The 25,267-nt window shown below is 40.7% G+C and overlaps 1 protein-coding gene across 1 annotated transcript in view; it reads left to right on the top strand.

Annotated features, from left to right (window-relative positions):
* LOC126190730 (lissencephaly-1 homolog) overlaps positions 1-25,267 on the top strand; it is a 173,499-nt gene that overhangs the window by 63,305 nt on the left and 84,927 nt on the right. The window contains exon 2 of the mRNA XM_049931221.1: positions 12,429-12,536. Coding sequence (XP_049787178.1) covers positions 12,499-12,536 — 38 coding nt within the window. The 5' untranslated portion in view covers positions 12,429-12,498. The remainder of the gene's footprint in view (positions 1-12,428; positions 12,537-25,267) is intronic.

Below are 25,267 nucleotides of genomic sequence, written 5' to 3'. Positions count from 1 at the left end.
TATAAGTAGATCCGTCTGTGCTGATTCTGTCTGTTAGCTTTGTACAAAAATTAATTTATCAAGGTCCATTATTTTAGTTTAACTATTGTTACGTCTTTCAAACTGACGCAACGTTACGAGACTTCATTTACTGGCCACCAGAGGCACACACATGAGTGCATTAAAAATCGTTCAAAAAATTAAAAACATATTTGTGCGGAAGTGGTCCTCATTTAGAATCCTTAAAAGGATGAGATTTGAGAGTAACGCAATGGGGAGAGGCCTGCCTGTAATATTCAAATGCACACAATCACTTTAAGTAATCAATGTTTGGTTTATCTCGGAGCTTTACATCGAAAGTGAGCGTTGGCACTTAGCCAGTCGCGCTGAAACGCCGAAGCCCAAGCGGAGGTTGCGGTTTTGGGCGGCACTAACGACGTTTCAGCGGTTTTTATGGGTTCAGGACACGTATTTTCCCTGGCTACTAAAACGTAAAGACCAACTCTACTATCGTCTGTCTAGTCCTCCCCAGAATGTGAAACTGTTCGATCGTAATATTTCTCGAGCTGCTAAGTGAATCAAACATCCACTACTGTGAAGTAACTTCCAGAATTTGTCTGATTTCGGTCGAACAGCTGGCGGTATCCTATGGCGTTAGATTTCAGCTGCGTCTCTCCAAGGGTATGTAATAATAATTAGTTGTGAATAGTCAGATCCCTATTTGTATCCTGTACCATGACACCGGAAGCAGGCTGACGTTCGGACCGACTCAGTGAAGCTCAAGCCGAGGTTCCCCAGATGGCGGATCGGGAAATAAGGGTTGCCGCCAGGTAAACATTACTGAAACACGTGAATTAACAGCTACGGACCACGGAATCCGATTAACACTGAGCCGTTGTGCCACATAGTGCGTGGCCCTAGTATCTGGGGTCTTGTGTCCACGACGTAATTCCTTGGCAGCCCACAGAGCACTTACATGCTATCCAGTCCCTCATTTTAGGTTCCCTTCAGCGTCCTCGTTGACTTATTCAGCACACCGAGGAAAATTTTAATTCCTGAGACAAGAGGTAAACACTACGAAAGTTATTTGATGTGTAGCTCCACGTTTATATGGTATTCACTAATACGTAAGGTCCTTTAGTGTCACTACAAAGTCTATTAGAGAAGCATTTTAATTACCACTGTTCCTGAGTGTGAATAAAATATAGTTTTTAGGTCTGGCTATAATTGGACTGCGGTAATAGTGAATTCTAAGTCATACCATTGAAGCAAGTTAATAGTTAGGGCCTCCACCATTCACAATTACGAAGACGAGTTAAAACTCGAAAATTTCAAACACGGTTAACAAAAGCTCACATAATAACTTAGCTGCTCCATGTTATGAGATAGTCAACAGTGATATCCTCGGGGGTTGTTGCTTCAGTAAGTCCAGAGCCTGTCCTTGGTGATGTATTAATTTTGAAATGACACAGTGTATATAACTTTTGTTTTGTATTAAGACTGAATAGCACATATATACGAGGGTTGAATGTAAAGTAATGCCTCCACCTTCGTTAATTAGGTTTGGATGGGAATATTTTAATAAAACAAACACAGTAATAATCCTTAAAATGTGATCTTTAATTACCAAAATTCACTTTTCCACATAATCACCAGGCAATTGGATACATTTCTGCCAACGATGAACGAGTTTTCTGAAGCCGTCACGGAAGAAGTCGACACTGTTTCCGCAACCACTCTCTCAGTTCTCTCTACGTCTTCATCAGAAGAGTAATGATGCCCCACAGATCGTCTTTCATTATCGGGAACAGATGGAAGTCAGACGGTGCTAAATATGGACAGTATGGAGGATGCCGTAAGGTGATGAGTTTGTCTCTTAAGTTCTGCTGTGTTGGCACGTGAAGTGTGTAGTTTACCAAGCAAAGCAATAATGGTGGCCCACACGTTCTTGTGAAATACCGATTGTGCATGCAATTTCTCTGAGCGATACGACGATAGTCCTGAATCAGTCTGTCAACATTTTGCTTGTGAAACTCGGTGGTAGACACAATCATCATAAACTGCTTTCTTTCTCTGGTGAATCTCCTTTGGGGTGACACCTTCTGCTCTCAAGAATTCAGTGACTGCATGCTTAAATCGCATTGACCGACCGTCTGCGCAGGGTTCCAAATTTTACACTGTAACAAAACAGCCGCCAACTGGAGCTGTAGAGAAGAGGCTACGGAACAAGCCAGTACCTGCCGCACGCCAATGCTGTCAACTGTTGAGGAGTTACGAAGGTGGAGGCATTACTTTTCAGTCAACCCTCGTAGATGGTAGATCGTCTGGCAGCATCCCAAAGTGTCTCAGCGAGCCTGCATTATTGGCTTAAGGAAGCTGTTTGTGTGACTGATTCTCACTGACTGTCCCTTACTTAAGTCTACGACATCCTTACTGACTCTGCATGCGTGCTCATGCGCCACTTTCTTTTATATAAATGTCAACAGTTGAATACATTCTTAAATGTAAGACTTACAAAATAACAATTTAAAGTCATTAGTTGATTTTCTTTTCTTACATAAAAAAATGGGCCACACATTTCCCTACATGTTCTGATATGCAATTTGGAAGAGTTTACTTAATTTCATATACAATTTCAAAGAGCTTTACAGTACAATAATTCAAATTACATTTTAGTTATTAGTAACAAATTACTTTGAATAAAATATTGTTATTGGTATCTTTGATAGGTCTGAAGTAGAGCTATCATATTAATTAATCGTAATGAATATATAATAGCTTTTCGGAAACGGGGGAGAAGTAAGATTTTCAAGAATTTTTTTTGCAACATGACTGCACAGTTCATATCAAGAAATTTTGAGGTTGGATTATTAATAAACTGCTTACTCCTCTTAGTTACTAATACAAATTTGGTGACAAATGAATGTGAAATTGAATCTGAAATAGTAAACTCATTTGTACTAATTTTTTAAAGGGCAGTTTATTACTGGAACTGGATATAGGCATAACAGTATAAAGCCCAGAAAGTTAAAAATTCGAGCTAAATTGACCTCTTCAGAGAATGTTGACACGGGGAAGGAATTTCAGATACGAGTGGGAAGGTAGTCCCATTTCAAGATCTTTAGCAGAATAAAGTAAACGGTGGAGGTAACAAATAGCGTCCTTGACAGAGACTCATCCAGTGTGGCGAAGAATGCCATTTACTGTGCAGACACGCTTATCAGTGGCAGCGGTTGCTGCCTCGGGGCTACAAGGGCCATTTCGTTGGAGTAATCGTCTGCTGTTGTGCCATGCATGGGGCTCGCTAGTGTCAACCTTTCGGGGATACGATGTCGCATTTTGGCAGACAACAATAGTGTACACTTAGTGCTGTTGGTAACAGGTGTACACAGGCAAGGAAAAGTGGTAACACGCAAGCTTCCGTGACGGTGTCTCGTCAAACTTAGTAAGAGTATTCCATTAAGTTTCGGGTGTGCAGCCGCAAGAAATCTCCTTCATCTAATATTTCGGCTGTAAAACGTTCAGCCATTTTCAGAGTGAGCCGCAAGACTGCCGCTCCAGTGCTTGCTTCGTCCCTTTATACTGTTGTACCGCGCGACTGCCCATGCGGCCACAGATGCACACCCGAAACTTAATGGAACAGTCTTTGTGCCGCCCAAACCTGAAGATTCACATAGTAAGAGTAGTTTCAGTAACGCGAATAGTAATCATATACGTAGACAAAGTGCTTTTGATGACTTGACACAAACAAGTTAGTTTAGGCTTTAACGTGAATTTACCACTCAACATTAACTATTCTTCTAATAACAACGTTCACGAAGTGTCCAGTGTAACCCGAAGGGAAAAAGCGGTCATTTTGTTGGAAACGGTTCGCAAACAAACCACATGAGCCCAACGGCTATGGCTGTTGAAGAATGGTAGTTTGTCGACAAAAATTTCAACAGATGATGATCTCTGGAGTCTAAAATGTGCGATAATGTGGATTACATTTTGTATGTGGTTATTTTCTATCCTACAAGGACCAGTGCGTGTAGATATCGCACGCCGATTTATGATTACTAACGTTGTAAATATATTGCTTTTAATTTCTATACAGTTCTGTTATGTATCGCTGCTCTCTCTCTCTCTCTCTCTCTCTCTCTCTCTCTCTCTCTCTCCCCCCTTTCTTTCTTTCTTTCTTCTTGTTCTCCTCCTCTCTCTGTCTCTCTCCCTCTCCCCCTCCATCCCTCCCTCTCCCACCACTTCTCTGCTAAGTCCCCCCCTCCTCTTTCATTACTGAAGACAAAATTACGGAAAAAGTATCAATCAAGGAGCTAACCATGCTGTCTTGAAAGAATAGCGTCAGTTATGTGTAGTTGGCGACCATTCCAGGCCTACTTTCTGTTTATAAAATGCTAGCAGCTGTTGTATACTACAGATTTTGTTAGCACGTAATTGAATGGCAGTTGCTGTACTCAGAGGACGCAGAGATAATTTAACCACGTCAAATAGGAAAAGAGGTCGCATTCAAGGAGTATTAGAGGGCATTGGTGTCTCTACCACTTCACTCTCTCACAAAACGTGTGGATATATTAAATTTCTTCTCATTATTGTGAAGATTGACTTCCCGAACGTCAGAAATGAGATTTTTTAGCCGTTCGCAAAGATTCTTTTGAGGGACTCGAGGCTTTATTGTGACAGAAATAGGTAGGGTACGAATTCACAGTAAATTTCAGACAATGTCGGTAATACTTACTGTGCCTGTTCATCGCCCACTAACCAATCTGTGGAATAGGCAAGACATCTGATGTGAGCGACAACAGTAGGTTGGCGCACTTAAGACCTAATATTCATTTGAAAGTTATGAAAAAAAAATTACAAACTAGTCCAAAATAAGTTTTTTGAACATTTTTCCTATCTAGCCTAATGGAATAAAGCAAGTAAATTATATATAATTTAAACGATTTAGATTAAAATGACAAATGATTATTTGTTTATACAGTCTCTGCTGAACATTTCAGCAGGCTAGGAGACAGCATCTGCCTGTAAAAGTCTGCTTGTTGTCTTCCCTTATGACCAACATATGACCACACGCACTCAGTTAAATATGAGCTCTTGAAGTGTACAGTTGAAAAATGGAGTCTGTGTTCTTATTAACGAAGCTTGTCATAAGAGTGTATAGAGTGTTTTCTAAAGACGTTACTTTGACTGAAGATTATGATTATAACGTTCTTTAAAAAAGATATCTTTGTCTTATCCAAATTTACTGTGTGTTGTGTTGTTCAGCAAATGCTGTGCTAAATCAGTTTTATTGTAATCCAAAGAAAAATTAAACCACTTAATCTGTAAAACCAGTATGTAATGCTTATAACGAAATCAATCCCTCTGAAGTTTACTCAATCTCGTGAGCAAGTAGTTGTATGGCCCTGTGCAATAAACTGATAAAATTCCCTACGCAAATAAACAATGAAATACATTTTCCTTAGCTCCTGAGTCGCAACAGATGTAATCTTGGTATTCTGTTCTCTCCGCAGTTGTTGTTGTTGTCGTCGTCAGTCCTGAGACTGGTTTGATGCAGCTCTCCATGCTACCCTAACCTGTGCAAGTTTCTTCATCTCCCAGTACCTACTGCAACCTACATTCTTCTGAATCTGCTTAGTGTATTCATCTCTTGGTCTCCCTCTACGATTTTTACCCTCCACGCTGCCCTCCAATACTAAATTGGTGATCCCCTGATGCCTCAGAACATATCCTACCAACCGATCCCTTCTTCTGGTCAAGTTGTGCCACAAACTCCTCTTCTCCCCAATACTATTCAGTACCTCCTCATTAGTTATGTGATCCACCCATCTAATCTTCAGCATTCTTCTGTAGCATCACATTTCGAAAGCTTCTATTCTCTTCTTGTCCACACTATTTATCGTGGATGTTTCACTTCCATACAAATACTTCACTTCACATACAAATACTTTCAGAAACGACTTCCTGACACTTAAATCTATACTCGATGTTAACAAATATCTCTTCTTCAGAAACGCTTTCCTTGCCATTGCCGCCGGTCGCGGTGGTCTAGCGGTTCTGAGGCTCAGTCCGGAACCGCGCGACTGCTACGGTCGCAGGTTCGAATCCTGCCTCGGGCATGGATGTGTGTGATGTCCTTAGGTTGGTTAGGTTTAAGTAGTTCTAAGTTCTAGGGGACTGATGACCACAGATGTTAAGTTCCATAGTGCTCAGAGCCATTTGAACCATTTTTTTGAACTTGTCATTGCCAGTCTACATTTTATATCTTCTCCGACCATCATCAGTTATTTTGCTCCCCAAATAGCAAAACTCCTTTACTACTTCGTGTCTCATTTCCTAATCTAATTCCCTCAGCATCACCCGACTTAATTCGATTACATTCCATTATCCTCGTTTTGCTTTTGTTGATGTTCATCTTATATCCTCCTTTCAAGACCCTGTCCATTCCATTCAACTGCTCTTCCAAGTCCTTTGCTGTCTCTGACAGAATTACGATGTCATCGGCGAACCTTAAAGTTTTTATTTCTTCTCCATGGATTTTAATACCTACTCCGAATTTTTCTTTTGTTTCCTTTACTCCTTGCTCAATATACAGATTGAATAACATCGGGGAGAGGCTACAACCCTGTCTCACTCCCTTCCCAACCACTGCTTCCCTTTCATGTCCGTCGACTCTTATAACTGGCATCTGGTTTCTGTACAAATTGTAGATAGCCTTTCGCTCCCTGTATTTTACCCCTGCCACCTTTAGAATTTGGAAGAGAGTATTCTAATCAACATTGCCAAAACTTTCTCTAAGTGTACAAATGCTGGAAACGTAGGTTTACCTTTCCTTAATCTTTCTTCTAAGATAAGTCGTAAGGTCAGTATTGCCTCACGTGTCCCAGTATTTCTACGGAATCCAAACTGATCTTCCCCGATGTCGGCTTCTACCAGTTTTTCCATTCGTCTCCCCACAGTAGGCGTACAAAATATTCAGTCTTGGCGCAGCGAAATGCAATGCGGCCGTAAAATAGCTTCTCACAAATAATATCACAAGACATGGTAGCGGATGAGGTACTGATAACAGGATATGTTAAGACCGGGTATTTCAGTTTGAAACTTATATTCAGAATAAAGTTTCACCTTCACAAAATCTAATATGAAATATTTTACATTAACTTCAAAATCGGTGAACTTCTCAATTGTTTTAAAATTCTTACTTACTGGCGTAATTAAAGACAATTTGATTGTTACATGACATCGTTTGACAAAATAGATTCCAAAATTTAACTTTTATCAGGATTAAAAACACACAAAAATTACAAATCGGGTATACCTAAGTAGTGGGGCAAGGGGGAACCAGTGCATTGTAGGTGCAGGTTGCCTATATCAGGGGCAGGTTGCCTATATCAGGGGCAGGTATGCACTCAGGGGCAAACATATTGTTCTCGGCGGCGTCGGGCGTCGAGTAGGGGGTGTGTGTTTTTTATTAGTGATCTTTTGTGTAAACTGTATTCCATCGCTTTCGCCGAGCAATAGGATGCTGCGAATTAAAAAAATGCCACCCCATGCATGTGAAAAATATCGATTTAATTAATTTGCATAATTTTTTTATATATCAACATGGTATTAGCGGTACAATAGTTGGGGGGGGGGGGGGGTGAGTGGGTGACATGGAGAACAGCAGGTTAAGTGTAGAACACTAGGTTAATTTGCATAATTTTTATGTAAAACACAGTACAGTAGTGTAAGTACGATGGTGTAAGGGGGTGGGTGACGAATGCGCAAGAAATGGTGTTCAAAATAATGTGAAATTCGAAAAGTGTATGAAAAAGTGGTGGGAGGACATAACTGATTACTTAATTTGGTATCAAAGGCGGTACTAGTTTAAGGAAATGGGGGTGACATGGAAAACCACTTAACAGAACAATAGGTTAAGTATTTGGTCCAGCCTATCCAGTAAGCACAGGCTGAGTCCTTTTCCAGCCAATTCCTAGGAAGAGGTGGTGGTCGGATAACTTAGGTTAGTGGAGTTACCCCAAGTGCCCTTTTTTCCCGCCAATGGAGGTAGCCGTGGTATGTTGCATTGTCCTGATGGAACTTAAACATCCAGCCATTTTCTGGGGGAGATTTAACAGTGGGTTAGAGGTTACTTAATCGATCAGTTTAATTAAGTAGTCAATCAAATTAATAAGAGTGAGAGGAGCTATTCCAATAACTCAGACCTGAAAGTGTACCTGTAGCCGCAGGGGGGTGGGGGGAGAGTGGGCGAGGAACAATAGGGTAAGTGCCTGTCAATAAAAAGGAAGGATCCTTTTAGCAGAACAATAGGTTAAGGACCTGTCAACCTTTTACATAGTGCAACGGCAACCGCTACCACGCTCCGCGCGCCGCTACTTACAATAGATTCTGCCACTCAGGCAACATCTTTGGTTCATTGGTGTCAAAGATACAATCTGTTCTACATGTGATACCCATTTCATGTCATTTTTCGTGAAATATATTACAAAATTGGACCCTCACATGGTGAAGAGAAAGTGTTGTTTTGCGTAAGAGTTGACTCAGAGCTTAAATCAACGTTCAAGTGCCCAGAAATGAAATACGTAAAAATTTCATAATCTTTTTGGTGTTCGACACCTTTTAAGGAACAAGGTGTCTATAACAAAATGTTTTGTGACTTCCTAGAAATTATAAAAAAGTAGATTCAGGTTGGGAAATTCTATATGTATTCCCTGCTAGGTAAATGATAAAAACTAAGCGCAGAAAAAAAAGGCCTTTTGCCATGAATACAAAGATGAGAAAGTTTAACGAAGGTAAAAAAGAATTTGGAAGTTTCATTTCAAAATGAAATTCTTACTAAAGCAGATGGTAGTTCTAAAAATTCATCAACCGAATATGATGTGATAGAAAAGCTAAAAACTCAGTGCCATATTACAAACAAAGAGGATAATCTTAATTTTATCATTTTACAGCCATGTTCTTGGAGTCGACCGAAAGTTAGTAACAACTTTAACGTGTCAGAATGTTTAGTTAAAAAGGCATTTAGTAAACGAACAGGGAATTTTACCTGCATTAAAAAGAAAAATGCATCGTGTTTGATAGACGAAACGACACTCAAAAAGGTTGTTGGGTTTTAGGCGTTTTATGCCTGACAATATAGAATACAAACAGTGGGTGACAAAAGAATTGGTAACCATCATAAAACCACGAGATGAATTTTTTTATAATAGTTGATAGCGGACCTTGAAAATCTGAAAATGCGTTTATTGCCAAAGCTCAAGACAAATTTATGAAAGACAAAAAGCAAAACCTGGCTGTTGGTGATTAATGCTTAGTTCTTGCCGACTTTCCTGAAAACTTCCTTTGTTGTTCAAGACGAAGTACAAGGGAACCACAGGGTAAACAAACAGGCCACAGTTTATCCGCTTGTGTTCTGTTAGGAAAAGCAAATGAAGTGTCAGTTTTTTTGTCATAAATCACCTCCTTGAACACAACACCACAGCAATGCACGTTTTTCAACTGCAGTTAACGCAATGTATAACAGCACCACCCTTACATAAACAAACTGATTTTCTTCTCTGATGGTGATGCAAGCCGGTATAAAAAAAATTAATATCCCCTTTAACAAAGATTTTGGACGTGATGTAGAATGGCACGTGTGTGACGGTGCTGTGCGTGCAACAAAGCTCAAAATCTGGTGGGCAGCAGACCTATGAGAACCAGATCTTGACACCTCAAGAAATGTTTAAATTCCATGAAGAACAGGTAAAAGAAATTACCTATGTTTTTGCAAAATGTGGGGAAGTACAATAACTCTACGCTAATGTCGGGTGGTGGGGTGAGGTGGGGGGGGGGGTGTAATCATGTCAGAAGATTAAAGGCACTTATACAGCCCAGTCACATAACTTGCTAAGTGTAAGTTCACATCAACATCCCCGGATAGTGTTCATCAGTGTGGAAAATGTGTACCACTGACACTTCAGAACAGACATAGTGGATTGTGTGTTCGATGAACTGTTGTGGTTTGACGAAGTTGGTAATATAGATTATCAAAACCAAGACGTGGATGTTACATTTTACCACATACCAAGAGTTGAGAAGTATCACGTTCGAATGTTAGTTACAAATGTACTGAAGAAGCTGGCTCCCCTGGAAATTACAACTTGACTGGCCGAAATTTTAACCTAACGCCCAAACTGAAGAAATTTCTTAGATGTTCAGTGAACAACTTAGTTAAAATAAATAATAAGATAAAGTAATCAGTTGGCTCATTTTCAGTAAAAAATATCAAATAATCGTAGATCTGTTTATATTATGTAATTGGTGTACTTCATTCCATTTGCCTAAATATTGCAGTTGTTAAATAAACCTATTTTTGACTCATTTGTAATTTTTTTCATGACTTCTCATTGAACCCCAAAGTTGAAATGTATACTAAAGTTTGATATCATAAAGGTTTATTAAGTGTTTAATTTTCAAATTTTGTTCTGTTCCCCTAACAAAAAGGTACTGCAGGCCAAAAAGTGAAAGTTCAAAAATCTGTTTTTTAGTAGTCTTTTCTAGTGTAAACTTCTCACCGTTGAAATACTATCAAAAGTAGCAATGTCATAGCACAGAAAATATTAAGGCTGAGAAATTGACACTTTGAAAAACTGCTACTGTTCAAATATTTAGGTCTTTTAATTTGCTTGGGCGCTGATGACCACGCTGTTTAGCGCCCGTAAACCTCACACACACACACACACACACACACACACACACACACACACACACACACACACACACACACTTTTAATTTGCTACCAATAACTTTCAGCTATTAAAAATATTTTACGAAATACATTCAACTAGGTGACAATGGTTTTAATTGATATGCCAGTGTGTGCTGAACTAATTGTTTTTCATTTGAAAGGTAGGGCAGCCCATTGCTGAAATATTTTCAAAAAACGCAGATGCTATAGCAAATGCAAAAAACTTGCGGCCTGGAACAAAAATGGCTGGCGTTTTTTGATGATAAACTGTAAAAAATTTCGAAATATTTTTGTGTCCACTAAACATTACGGAATTCATCCAGCAAATGTAAAAAATTTTCTCAGTTGATGAGACAACCAGTGCTGAGCACTAGGTATGGATTGACCCAGATAATATTCTACAGTCAGTATTTAATTCGTTAATTTACTGACGATTTGGGAAAGACTCTTCCGTTACAGCAATAAACTGTTAGTAAGACATCGTTCGTCTCGCTACAATACGCCTCCTTCCCCATATTCTTGTCAGAAACAAGTCCAGTTCCTGTTATGTAATGCGGTTCTAGGCGCTTCAGTCCGGAACCGCGCGACTGCTACGGTCGCAGGTTCGAATCCTGCCTCGGGCATAGATGTGTGTGATGTCCTTAGGTTAGTTAGGTTTAAGTAGTTCTAAGTTCTAGGGACTGATGACCTTAGATGTTAAGTCCCATAGTGCTCAGAGCCATTTAAACCATTTTGCTATGTTATTGTGAAACAAAAACAAAACAAACACCAAAGGATACTCTTCAATCACTGAAGCAGACCACATATAATATGGTATTATGGTCAATATACAATAAACATCCGCGATTCTTCAGATTAATCCATATGTCTCTTGTTGCTTTACATTGCACAAAATTACGTTTTCGAATTATTGTCGGGTGAAATCAAGAAAGTGCGTTGTTAAAGCGTTAGCCTCAAATTTACTTTGATGATTCTTTTCATATCAAAGTCATTTTGTTAGTGTAGTTCTCAATTTTTTAAATGATACCAAAATTTAGGTTCGTGTACTTTGTTTTTCCTATTAGAAACGAACTGTGCGCCTTTCGGTAACAAATTATACCGTCCTTGAAGATAACTGTGCGTCGTGAAATGATCACACTAATGTCGGCGGGACTTCAGCTCTGCCTAAAACCGCTTGCCCTTTGTCAGAGGTTAATGATACACACTCTAGGATTTTTACTGCCGATTTAAGTTACAAAGCGTTCATTGACAGCAAACGAAATTTACGATTTAGCGAGGAAACGAGATGTAGGCCAGTAAAATATTTTATGGAATATGCCCAGTACGGCACATTTGTCGAAGATATTTCTTACAAAGTTGCAGAAACAGCGCCTGGACTGGCTATATAAAGACTCCTCCACGGCCAGAAGAAATTACGAGCTGTGACCTTGGGCGAGCGCGTTTGCATTATATCCGTGTAGATTTCAGTTGAAGTTTGTCTCTTAGTATAATTTCTCTGACACATTGCCCGATGAGCAAATACATGTTCGATGAAACAGAAGTAAGATAGTAATTGACTTGTACTGTTGTAGTCTTGTAGATTTCACAATTTATTTGAAAGTGGGCTCGTTTCTTAACAGAGATTCGAGTGTGCTCCAAAAGCACCCTGTCAAAATGTTTGCCGTTCTGGTGATGTATAATGGTGCTCTGATGGTTTGTACGTCGTCTCTTTTGCAGATCGTCCACATGATGTGGTAAGCGCATTGAACGCCTTCTCGCCGGCTCTCGCTCCCAAACTCTACGGATCATGAAAATGGTGTTGTCTCAACGGCAGCGGGAGGAGCTGTAAGTATACAACACAGACCAACCTTAAAGAAATTTCCAACTCACCCCTAATTTCCGTGAAGTTCTTAATCTTATGTTGAAGATAAAATAAGAGAATTACTTTCTTAATTTTGTGTGGAAGATAAAGAGAACTACCGTTATAGCTCAGGCGCAGGTTCAGGGCTTTGCAGCAATATTAGTTATCAGAAAATGGAGAAGATTTTTGGCTCAAAACTCAGCAACGAAGTTGTAGTCGCATTGTCATCAGGCACTGTATATTTCACACAGTTGTCAGTTCTTGAGATACTTGATACAATGAAAGGTAATCCGATTTAGCAAACCACTGTATGTTATGTTCATTTGCGGTAACTAAAGTACTTTCACAGTCTGCAATGTGTCCCAGGAGGGAGGTCAATATTCAGGGATATGACACGAAGCTCATTAGAAGCAAAAGGCTTCGTGTGGACATACGCAGTATCCCGAATGGTTTCAAAGATAGAATACATTTAATGTAGATTGTGTGGGTTTTACTGTGACTGTCGTTAATTATTACGTGTATTGTTGATTCTGTTCCATGCGAAACAAACGACGATTGTCATTTAACCAGTGAAAAAATTCAAGTCGTGTGGCATTGTCGCCAATTTGAAGATTGTGGACCCGCTGTGTGTGAAATGGTTAAGTTTTCCGCATGTAATGTTCGCCTTACACGTGTACGTGTGACATTAATACGCGCAGAAAGTCGCCATGTGCTAACAGTAGAACTAACGGTGCACCACTTCTACAACGGGTTGCTGTTTCTGCACAGGTGATTCAAATACATGTTAAAACAAAAATGGGAAGAATATGTTTCACGGTCGGCCGGAGTGGCCGTGCGTTTCTAGTCGCTACAGTATGGAACCGAGCGACCGCTACGGTAGCAGGTTCGAATACTGCCTCGGGCATGGATGTGTGTGATGTCCTTAGGTTCGTTAGGTTTAATTAGTTCTATGTTCTAGGCGACTGTTGACCTCAGAAGTCGCATAGTGCTCACAGCCATTTTATGTTTCACGCAATGTGCTCAAAACCCTAATATACTCCACGATCAGGGTTTCGATGTTTATAAAAGCACCGACGGCATTCTTTGACGGCGGCGGCGGCAGCAGCAGCAGCAGCAGCACAAGCACTAGCACTACCATCGCAGAAGCCATAAATACGCACCGTCTCTCCTTTTTCGTTAATTTACATTATATGTGTGGCACTGTAGCTAGCGCGTGATAGGTTGAGGTATAATAAAATATCAAAAGAGTTTGGATGAGTAAGACACGATGTCTATCCAAAAAAAATTCCGGACCTTTGTCAACAAAATTTTTCTACACTTAACCGTTTACTTATTGTGCATGGTCTCCTTCGAAATATTCTCCTTCACAACTGATACACCACTCCCAACGCTGTTTCCGGAAGCAGTCTTGGTAGCCTCTTACACCACGTCCTACGTGAGCGGTAAACGCGAACGCGGCGTGCTGCCGGTCCTTGTGAACAGGCGAGCGGAGCATTGTGAAGCTACGTGAGTTGTCAGCTGCGAGGCGGATGATTAACAGTTCATGAGAAAAAGTGTTTTGCGTTTTTCTTGGAGTAAAAAATACGTATGTTAATGAAGCAAAGCTACATTAACTCCTATAGTTAGTTCTTCGGTAGATTTTCTCCTTTTCCTTCAAAAAATTAAAAACCGCTTATTTCGGTTTTGGAAGTTTTCTTCACTATTTAATACTTCTCATTCGATTATAAGAAAACCAATTGTTGCAAAGAACTGATTTTTCCTTATCTTACAGTATCATATTGCAGCTTGATGAAGTGTCAATTTTTTTTGTCATAGTCATTGTGATAATCAATTTCTAAGTGAGCTATCGTATCAAATTTAGAGTGTTTACAGTGAAAAATGTGGTCGCTGGCTACATTACGTTTGGTTAATTTTAGGTGATACGTTCCTGCGTATAAAATGTAACCGACATATTGGAATTTGTTTTTAAAGGCGAAACAAGCCATATTTCATCACAGAATGGAGAAAGATGCTGAAGTATTTTTATTCGAGGGCGCAGGCGCCTGAGCGCGCCACCTGCAAGTAGCCTGCAGTTCAGTCGTGAATAGTTGAGGGAGCAGACGCGTTATTCTGGTGTCAGCACACTTGTCTTTTCAGTACACTGCATTCATTATGGACAGAAGAAAGACATTTTTAATGGAAAACTCATATCTCGAGTATCAAATACTGAAGAAATCTTGTCTAAAACAAAGAAATGAAACTATATTGGGAATAGCATATTCATGGAGAATTTCACCGTTTGTATGAAGAACTGAAATGTCGACCTTTTGCTATTCAAGGAGTATGCTCGAATGTTACCCAAAACGTTTGATTATATCGTCGACGCTATAAAACCTGTTCTGCCATCAAATTCAACTAACTTGTAGTGACCTATTTTAGTTGAAAGGTTGGAAGGTAGGAGACGAGGTACTGGCAGAAGTAAAGCTGTGAGTACCGGCCCTGAGTCGTGCTTCGGTAGCTCAGATGGTAGAGCACTTGCCCGCGAAAGGCAAAGGTCCCGAGTTCGAGTCTCGGTCGGGCACACAGTTTTAATCTGCCAGGAAGTTTCAATAGGTCACAATCATTGTTATCTTCTTGATCCTGACGCAATATTTTTCTGCCTCTCTGATTGGCGAAATGCGTATAGCCCATCTTTTCCTTATGTTTATTTCTGTTGCAACCGGTGGATTTATCGAGCCTAAAGGGATGCTATCATTGTGGGTAGTTTCTGTTGCTTGGGAAATCATCAGCATGGCCTGCTCTGTCTGTTCAACTACAGGAGCCTGAAGTTCAGGTTGTCAACACTACTGTCATTGGGAGTCTCATAACTGATACTGACAATAGCACTGTCAAAGGCATTTTCTGTGTCCCTCACATCCATTTCATCTTCTAATGTAATAACACATGTAGAGTCCAAAAATTCCGAAGACGTGCTCGCTGCTGAGTGTTCTGGCTGAATGTTCCCTTTTGTTTATCGTTGTCAAAATATCATTTAAAAATAGCATGGACTCAAAATTTGGCCAAGTGCCTCTTCATATCGGTCCACTGTCGGCGCCAGCCCCAGAACGAGGCTTAGATATTTTTTCAATTCTTTTGCAAACGTGTCCCTTGTATTTTTCAGTTTTTTATTTGCGACTTCACCTGAAGTAAAAATTTAAAAAGAACGCATAACGGTACTAAAAAGTTGTTAAACTGTCTCTCTAACAATTGTCGTTTCTGTGGGGAACTCTACGAATTGTTGACGTGATTGTTTAGAATTAATGGCAAGAGGTATATCCGCGCTCAGTGAAAACGGAACTTTCTAACGCTATATGAGCTGAGTGAACATGAGGCAAATTTAGTATCAAACTCTCCATACTACTGACTCATCCTTGTACATAGAAGCGTAGGACATTAATGCAATTGTTTAACGACATAACTGATCAGATACGCCAGCCTCAACAGTTAACCGTGCTCTTCTGGCAAATTTGACCTACGTGATTTATAATTGCTTTTCCACTGAATCGCTCTATATCATAACAACTGATTGCGTGTTGACGATCTATTTCAAAAGATGTTAAAGGCACATAATGACAGGATATCACTCTGAATACTACAGTGACTACAATTGCGAGCTTGTTAGCGTGTCAACAAAGACAAGCACACCATTGTGTTGTCAGCAGTTGTGAAAGGGGCAGGTTATATAAATAATTATATTATTTGTTGATATTCCGTATATCGCGTTACATACACAAAAAGGAAAACATACTATAGTCCAATTTAGAACCTACCACATTTTTAAATAAATTAAAAAAAAAAACATAAGAAATCAACAGATTTTTATCAGGTACTTAGCCACGGACATACCATTCCTCCAACTCATTTTTTCATTCAGAATTTCTAAAACGGCTGTTTCCACATTCGTTGCAGAGTTTTGTAAAGCTATATGACAACACTCATAATGAAGCACATGCCAGAGGCAACAGAACATGACTTTAAAAAAATAGCAATTTTTTTGGGACAGATGGCAATTCCCTAAATATGTTGGAAGTATAGATGTGAAACACATTCGTATTAAAAAACCCAGTAAATCTGGTTCCACGTATTACTGCTACAAATCCTTTTCCATATGATTATTAGCCGTCACCGACACAAATTATAGGTTTTTCATGGCGAATGTAGGCTCCCACGGCAAAGACAATGACGCAGGTGTGCTTGATGAATGCCCCTTCCGACATTCAGTAGAAAAGGGAAGACTAAAACTACCAGAAGAAGAATTTTTGCCAGTATCAAGTGTCCATATGTTTTTCTAGGTGATGCGGCATTTCCACTAACGGAACGTTTAATGAGGCCCTTTCCAGAAAGAACAACTGCAGGTAACAGTTAGATACCTCTTTACTATCTGTTATCTCGGGCAGGAATAGTGGTAGAATGTTCATTTGGTTCTTGTTGTGGTGGTCTTCAGTCCATAGACTGGTTTGGTGCAGCTCTCAATGCTACTCTATCCTATGCAAGCTTCATCATCTCCCAGTACCTACTGCAACCTACATCCTTCTATATCTGCTTAGTGTATTGACCTCTTGGTCTCCCTCTACGATTTTTACCCTTCACGCTGCCCTCCAATAATAATTGGTGATCCCTTGATGCCTCAGAACATCTCCTACCAACCTATCCCTTCTTCGACTTAAGTTGTGCCACAAATTCCTCTTCTCCCCAGTTCTGTTCAGTACCTCCTGATTCGTTACATGATCTACCCATCTAATCTCCAGCGTTCTTCTGTAGCACCACATTTAGAAAGCTTCTATTCTCTTCTTCTCTAAACTGTTAATTGCCCACATTTCACTTCCATATATGGCTACACTCCAAATAAATACTTTCAGAAAAGACTTCCTGACACTTAAATCTATACTCGATATTAACAAATTTCTCTTCTTCAGAAACTCTTTCCTTGCCATTACCAGTCTACATTTTATATCCTTTGTACTTCGACCATCGCCAGTTATTTTGCTCTCCAAATAGTAAAACTAATCCACTACTTTGTGTCTCATTTCCTAATCTAATTCCCTCAGCACCACCCGATTTAATTCGACTACATTTCATTATCCTCATTTTGCTTTTGTTGATGATCATCTTATATCCTCCTTTCAAGACGCTGTCCATTCTGTTCAGCTGCTCTTCCAGGTCCTTCGCTGTCTATGACAGAATTACAATGTCATTGGCAAACCTCAAAAGTTTTTATTTCTTCTCCATGGATTTTAATTCCTTCTCCAAATTTTTCTTTTGTTTCCTTACTGCTTGCTCAATACACAGAATGAATAACGTTGGGGATAGGTTACAACCCTGACTGACTCTCTTTGCAACCAATGCTTCTCTTTCATGACCCTCGACTCTTAAACTGCTGTATGGTTTCTGTACAGATTGTAAATAGCCTTTCGCTCCCTGTATTTGACCCCTACCACCTTCAGAATTCGAAATAGAGTATTCCAGTCAACATTGTCAAAAGCTTTCTCTACGTCTACAAATTCTAGAAACGTAGGTTTGCCATTCCTTAATCTATCTTCTAAGTAAGTCGTATGGTCAGTATTACCTCAGGTGTTCAAACATTTCTATGGAATCCAAACTGATCTTCCCCGAGATCGGCTTCTACCTGGTTTCACATTCGTCTGTAAAGAATTCGTGTTAGTATTTTAACACGTAGTTCGGAAATTATCACATCTGTCAATATCTGCTTTCTTTGGAATTGGAATGATTATATTCTTCTTGAAGTCTGAGGGAGTTTCGCCTGTCTCATACATCTTGCTCACCAGATGGTAGAGTTTTGCCAGGACTGGCTCTCCCAAAGCTATCAGTAGTTCTAATGGAATGTTGTCTACTCCCAGGGCCTTGTTTCAACTCAGATCTTTCAGTGCTCTGTCAAACTCTTCACGCAGTATCGTATCTCCCATTTCATCTTCATCTACATCCTCGTCCATTTCCATAATATTGTCCTCAAGTACATCGCTCTTGTTTAGACCCTCTATATACTCCTTCCACCTTTCTGCTTTCCCTTCTTTGCTTAGAACTGGGTTTCCATCTGAGCTCTTGATATTCATACAAGTGGCTCTCTTTTCTCCAAATTTTCCTGTAGGCAGTATCTATCTTACCCCTAGTGAGATACGCCTCTATATCCTTACATTTGCACTCAAGCCATTTTGCACTTCCTGTCGATCTCATTTTTGAGACATTTGTATTCCTTTTTGCCTGCTTCATGTACTGCATTTTTATATTTTCTCCTTTCATCAGTTAAATTCAATATTTCTTCTGTTACCCAAGGATGCTAATGAGGAAGTATTGAATAGGGTTGGGGAGAAGAGAAGTTTGTGGCACAACTTGAACAGAAGAAGGGATTTGTTGGTAGGACATGTTCTGAGGCATCAAGGGATCACCAATTTAGTATTGGAGGGCAGCGTGGAGGGTAAAAATTGTAGAGGGAGACGAAGAGATGAATACACTAAGCAGATTCAGAAGGATGTAGGTTGCAGTAGGTACTGTGAGATGAAGCAGCTTGCACAGGATAGAGTAGCATGGAGAGTTGCATCAAACCATTCTCAGGACTGAAGACCACAACAACCACCCAAGGATATCTGCTAGCCCTCGTCTTTTTACATACTTGATCCTCTGCTGCCTTCAGTATTTCATCTCTCAAAGCTACCCATTCTTCTTCTACTGTATTTCTTTCCCCCATTCTTGCCAATTGTTCCCTTATGCTCTCCCTGAAACTCTGTACAACCTCTGGTTCTTTCAGTTTATCCTGGTCCCATCTCCTTAAATTCCCACGTTTTTGCAGTTTCTTCAGTTTTAATCTACAGTTCATAACCAAAAGATTGTCATCAGAGTCTACATCTGCCCCTGGAAATACCTTAAAATTTAAAACCTGGTTGGTAAAGCTCTGTCTTACCATTATATAATCTATCTGAAACCTTCTGGTGTCTCCGGGCCTCTTCCACTTATACAGCCGTCTTTCATGATTCCTAAACCAAGTGTTAGCTATGATTAAATGAAGCTCTGTCCCAAAATTCTACCAGGAGGCTTCCTCTTTCATTTCTTACCCCTATTCCATATTCACCCACTACTTTTCCTTTTCCTACTACCAAATTCCAGTCCCCCATGACTATTAAATTTTCATCTCCCTTCAGTATCTGAATAATTTCATTTATCTCATCATACATTTCTTCAATCTCTTCATCTACTGAGCTAGTTGGCGTATAAACTTGTATTACTGTGGTAGGCGTGGGCTTCGTGCCTGTCTTGGCTACTATAATGTGTTCACTATGCTGTTCGTACTAGCTTACCCGCATTCCTTTTTTTTTTATTCATTATTAAACCTACTCTTGCATTACCCCTATTTGATTTTGTATTTATAAACATGTATTCACCTGACCACAAGTCTTGTTCCTCCTGCCACCGATCTTCATTAATTCCCTCTATATCTTTCACGTATCCATTTCCCATTTTAAATTTTCTAACCTACCTGCCCGATTAAGGGATCTGACATTCCACACTCCGATACGTAGACGGTCATAGCCCTTTCACACATACCTTTCTCCTCCGGGGGGAGGATCCATCTTTCTGTGAAGTTTGTGGCGTTCAGCATATTGTGGCTTCGTGTGTCCTGTATACTGATAATAGAGCAGCCCTTGGTCTCACTGGAGATCTGCCCAGCGTCCTCGCAGATACCGATACCAGTGTTAATAGAGTGGTGAAATTTTGTGAACTATCAGGCCTCATCCCAAAACTGGTGGGGAAGGGCGGCGGACTTTAGTACGTTATAAACTTCTCTGCTTGTGGGGACAGCCTTCGTCCCCACCTATGAGATTTCCTGTTAATTTTTCGTCAGGGCGCTGATGACCGTGATGTCGAGCGTTTCCTCAACCCAACTCATCATCATCATCATCATCATCATCATCCGATACGTAGAACGCCAGTTTTCTTTCTCCTGATAACGACGCCCTCCTGAGTAGTACCCACGCGGAGATCCGAATGGGGCACTATTTTACCTCCGGAATATTTTACCCAAGAGGACGCCATCATCATTTAACCATACAGTAAAGGTGCATGCCTTCGGGGAAAATTACGGCTGTAGTTTCCCCTTGCTTTCAGCCGTTCGCAGTACCAGCACAGCAAGGCTGTTTTGGTTAATGTTACAAGGCGAGATCAGTCAATCATACAGACTGTTGTCCCTGCAATTACTGAAAAGGCTGCTGCCCCTCTTCAGGAACCACACGTCTGTCTGGCCTCTCAACAGATATCCCTCCATTGTGGTTGCACATACGGTACGGCTATCTGTATCGCTGAGGCACGCAAGCCTCCCCACCAACGGCAAGATCCATGGTTCATGAGGGACATTTGGTTCTATAACATCTATATAGACATTTGGTTCTGTAACGTTTAAATTTAGAATTTTGCATACATATATCGGAACTAGTGTGGAAAAGGGACTACATGTTGTTAAAGCTATAACTTTATTACACATCATCCGTGATCTTGAATCAATAAATGAGCTAGAGGTGGCGTTTTTCGAAGATGTATACTGACATATACCAAATACACCTTAAGGCAATTTACTAAAGAGATAACAAAGTGTCATCACGAGCAGCTGTGCAAGCCATGTTAAGATGAAAAACACACCGCAAACTGCGTCCACTTGGCACGGAAATCAATTTGATCGCGTCCGCTTCGCCACAACTCGCGTCGCACACTGCCCCGCACGTGCGCGCTCACGTAGGACAATTTGACCGCTGGCCATTGTTTGATATTTTCGCGCGGTCGCCGCACCGCAGAGCTTTCGCAACAGTTCTCACGTAGGACGCCGCTTTAGTGGATCGCGCGAAGAGCCGTCTGCGAATTATCTTTTATCTCGTCTATCGTTGCAAAAAAAGGTCTGCAGGGGCCAGGTTTGGAGAGTACGGAGGATGAGCCAGGACAGCGATTTCGTTTTTTGTGCAGTAGTCTTGCACCAAAAGGGATGAATGTGCAGGTGCGTTAGTCGTGATGGAAGAGTCATGAATTGTCTCGCCACATTTCAAGCCGTTTTCTTCTCACATTTTCTCGCAGACGTCGCAACACGTCCCGATAGTACCATCCATTAACGTTTGTCCCCGGGCAACTAATTCATGATGAACTAATCCTTCGAAGTCAAAGAAAACCACCACCATTGCTTTGACATTTGTCTTGGAGAACCCTTCCCGGCCCATTGTGAAGATTGCGGGCTCCAAAAGCTCTTCAGATTGCGAGGCGAAGGTCTTTTCTGGTCTTTACGGATGAGCCGTGGGGGCGAACTTGACGGCAACGCGATGCATTGCAAGATGCTGTCACGATTTCATGATATGATCCAACTGAAATGTTACATTCTTCTGCAATCTCTCGGACAGTGAGTCTTCGATAGGCACGGACAGTTTCGTTGACGTTCCGGACATGATAGTCGTCGGCAGACGTCGAAGGGCGGCCTGAACGACGGTCATCTTTAACTGTCCGTTACACACGGGATCATTTTAACACCATTACACGCACGCGGACTGCGAGTCTGCATTTCATTTACTACCAGTTTGACGAATAATGTTATTAGTTTTGTAGGGAAATATAATATGTTTGAACATGGACACTATAAATAAAGCATTGAATTCGTAAACATTTATGATTTGAGCATCAGTACTGGAAAAAAATGAGCTGTAATTTACCCTTAACCTTGCTGCTACCACCGAAATTACCGTTCATTCGGTTTTATGAATGAATATTAAGCAACGATTATTTCCAGAAAAATAGTAATTTATGGCATACAGGCTATTTCAGGCAAATCGTTCACCGTGGTTTCTATTTTCATTGCGTTCACTGCACAGGTATGCTGCGACATGTTCCAGACACACACATTTTTGGCACAGCCTGCAACAAAATCTTGTTGGCCTGTTTTTCTTCCTATTACGGAAGTTGCATCTTCCTCAAATAGATACTTGTGGAGCTCTTGAAGTGAATTCTCATTTTGGTAATCCCAAAATTTACGTGATAAGGTTCTTGATGCTTTTTTGAGTATTTGCTTTACTTGCGTTGACAAATTACCACGCAAGAACATTAGTTTTTTTGTGGGAATGGTTGAGTTTGAATTGCTCTTTTAAATTACGTATCCATTGAATCCAGCAATATTCAGAAGTGAGGAAAAAATTATAAATGGCTGTCTTTCCGAACATAAAAGACAAATTTAACGATACTGTCATTTTCGTCCAGAAAATGCTTGCTTTCAGAATCGTGATCACATTCGAAGTTTGACTTTGCATCACTACAATCATAACAAGCTCTTCGTCCATCCATTTCGACAGCTGCTCGTCATCCATCAACCTTCTGAACACAAGGAATAAAACTTCTTCGAGGAATCATTGTTCGTCGTTGAAAATGTTCATAAACTGATTCACAAGTAGGGCAACTAAATTTTCAAAGAAAAAAAATAAATACACAACTTTTACAAATGTCATTATTTATATTTTGTAATATTACCAGAAAAAATACATAGAAAAACTGACGACAGAACAGACTCCCAAAAATGCACCCGCGCGGACTGACAATCCGCACCTCATCAGTTTGCTGCTTCAGACAGTGACGGCAGTTGCTGACAGTGATTAGTTAAGGAAAGAGGGGCAGGTAGCAAAAGTCACTAACGGAAATCTTAACTTCTTAATTCATTGTTGACCGAAAGTTAAAACCGCGGGCTCACAGTCCACGGTACATGTAACGGAGGGTTAAGTTCCGTTCGGCCATTTTTAAACCGTATGAAGCGTTCGTAACACCGAGTCCGGCTTAAGCACTCATCACGTAGGCTGTTTCGACGTCGGCGCGTATGACCCCAGCTGTTTTTTGCACCATAAAGCAAAACAAAAACAATCACGTAGGTGTCCATCATTTGGTGTGTGTGTGTGTGTGTGTGTGTGTGTGTGTGTGTGTGTGTGTGTGTGTGTGTGTGTGCGCGCGCGCGCGCGCGAAGGTTTTCTTGAGTTTCACATAAAATTTAATGCAGACGCGTTGCTCCTCTAACTCTGCCATCTCGGAATTCGCATACTGTCTGACACATCGATCCAACACACAATTGGCGCGAAATTACGAATGTTCAGAAATTTTTTGAAGAGCCCTCCTACATGCGCGTCACTAGCCCAGAAACAAATATTCATCAAATGTGTTCGGCGAAAACCGGCCTAGAGGCGATGAAGGGGCATGGAACAGGAAAACCCTTCCAGTAAGTACAGTGCCTGTGTTATTCTGATTACAATACAAAGTTCCTTTGGACATGCACGCAATTGCGAATACATTTAATGTACTTCTGGCAAGTGTTTGTGTCCGTATAAATCCGGGCACCTTCGTCTTATAGTATCAACAACATATTGTTACAGCAATAGTGTAGTCTTTTAAAGTTATGGACGGATAGGCCTATTACCGAAGAAAAAGTGGCCAGTAGTGTTTAATAAGGGTTGTCATTGGTACTGCTTGCATAATGATTCGGATTTCACCAGGCGCTGTCGTAGACGACATTTGCGCTGCCGAGTGGTTCATTCATTCATTTATTTTGTGGTCGTCCTGTAACAGATGAATACGAATTACCATTCTTGAATATTGAAGAAATTCTTTGGGGCTGGTTCAGATACCTTCTTGTTAAGCTGACGGTCATGTTATTGCCGTAATAGTATGTAGCGCGGTTTTTTTTTTCCTTCAGCTCCATATCGGAAGGGGGATAGAAAATAGTGAAAGTGTGTGCTTCCAGTCCAAAAATGCACGCTGGCTGAAGCGCACATATAGTAACAAACTGTTACGGCGTAGAGTAAAATTTGGTGGCGGGCTTTTGTATGGCCGTTGACACTGATGATCTGCATTGTTATGCGTTACATTAATGCATAACGCTGACCACACAACCATAGGGCACAACAGGATGTGTCGTATTATTAGATTTAGTAATTTTATTTATTGCCGATTCACCATACATGCAGCCGACGGGTGCTGTAAAACAGGTGATTGTTGCTTTAGTTAAAAAGTTTCGAAATGGAAAAGCAATACGACTATGGCTAATGTCACAGAAGCGACTGACCTGAGTGAAGAGAAATATATTTAGTAAGCGTATATTCTCTTAACATAATTCATTTTTCTAAACATTTCCCATCTTTCGTCAAGCACTTGCATTGTTTTTTGTGCCAGTGAAAGCATGTCGCCAGATTTACACTGCACATATCAAAGGCAATAAAAAGCTAAGCAACCAGAGTAGCTTCATCGTCAGTATTTCCGTTGCATGTTCGATTCGTAAGTAAAAGCGGAAGTGTAATGCTCACCGCCTCCTGGTCCACACATCTTGGGGTGCAAACCTTTCCGCTCATCTCCATCTTTACCGTGTTCTGGTCTTGTCCAGACTAGATTATTATAGTCAGGTTTATGGGTCAGCAGCTCCTTCCTCTTTGAAACTGCATGACCCTGTTCACCATTGTCAGGGCCGTCTGGCTATTGGTGCCTCTCGCACTATTATAGTCCCTTTGATAGTCTCCTCACAGAAGCGGGGATTCCCCTACTACATATACGACGGAGCCAACTTCTGGTTTCTTACGCAATCGCTATTCGCCAATTCCCTGACCATCCTGTGTACCCTGTGCTCATTGCCAACGAGGGATGTCTCCCTCCTGACATCCGCCCACGGGTGGGATTGCCGGTTGGCATG

This window comes from Schistocerca cancellata, chromosome 1 (assembly GCF_023864275.1).
Source record: "Schistocerca cancellata isolate TAMUIC-IGC-003103 chromosome 1, iqSchCanc2.1, whole genome shotgun sequence".
NCBI classification, from domain to species: domain Eukaryota; kingdom Metazoa; phylum Arthropoda; class Insecta; order Orthoptera; family Acrididae; genus Schistocerca; species Schistocerca cancellata.
The sequence above is the reverse complement of the archived record's forward strand: the minus strand, read 5'-3'. Positions and strand labels throughout refer to the sequence as shown.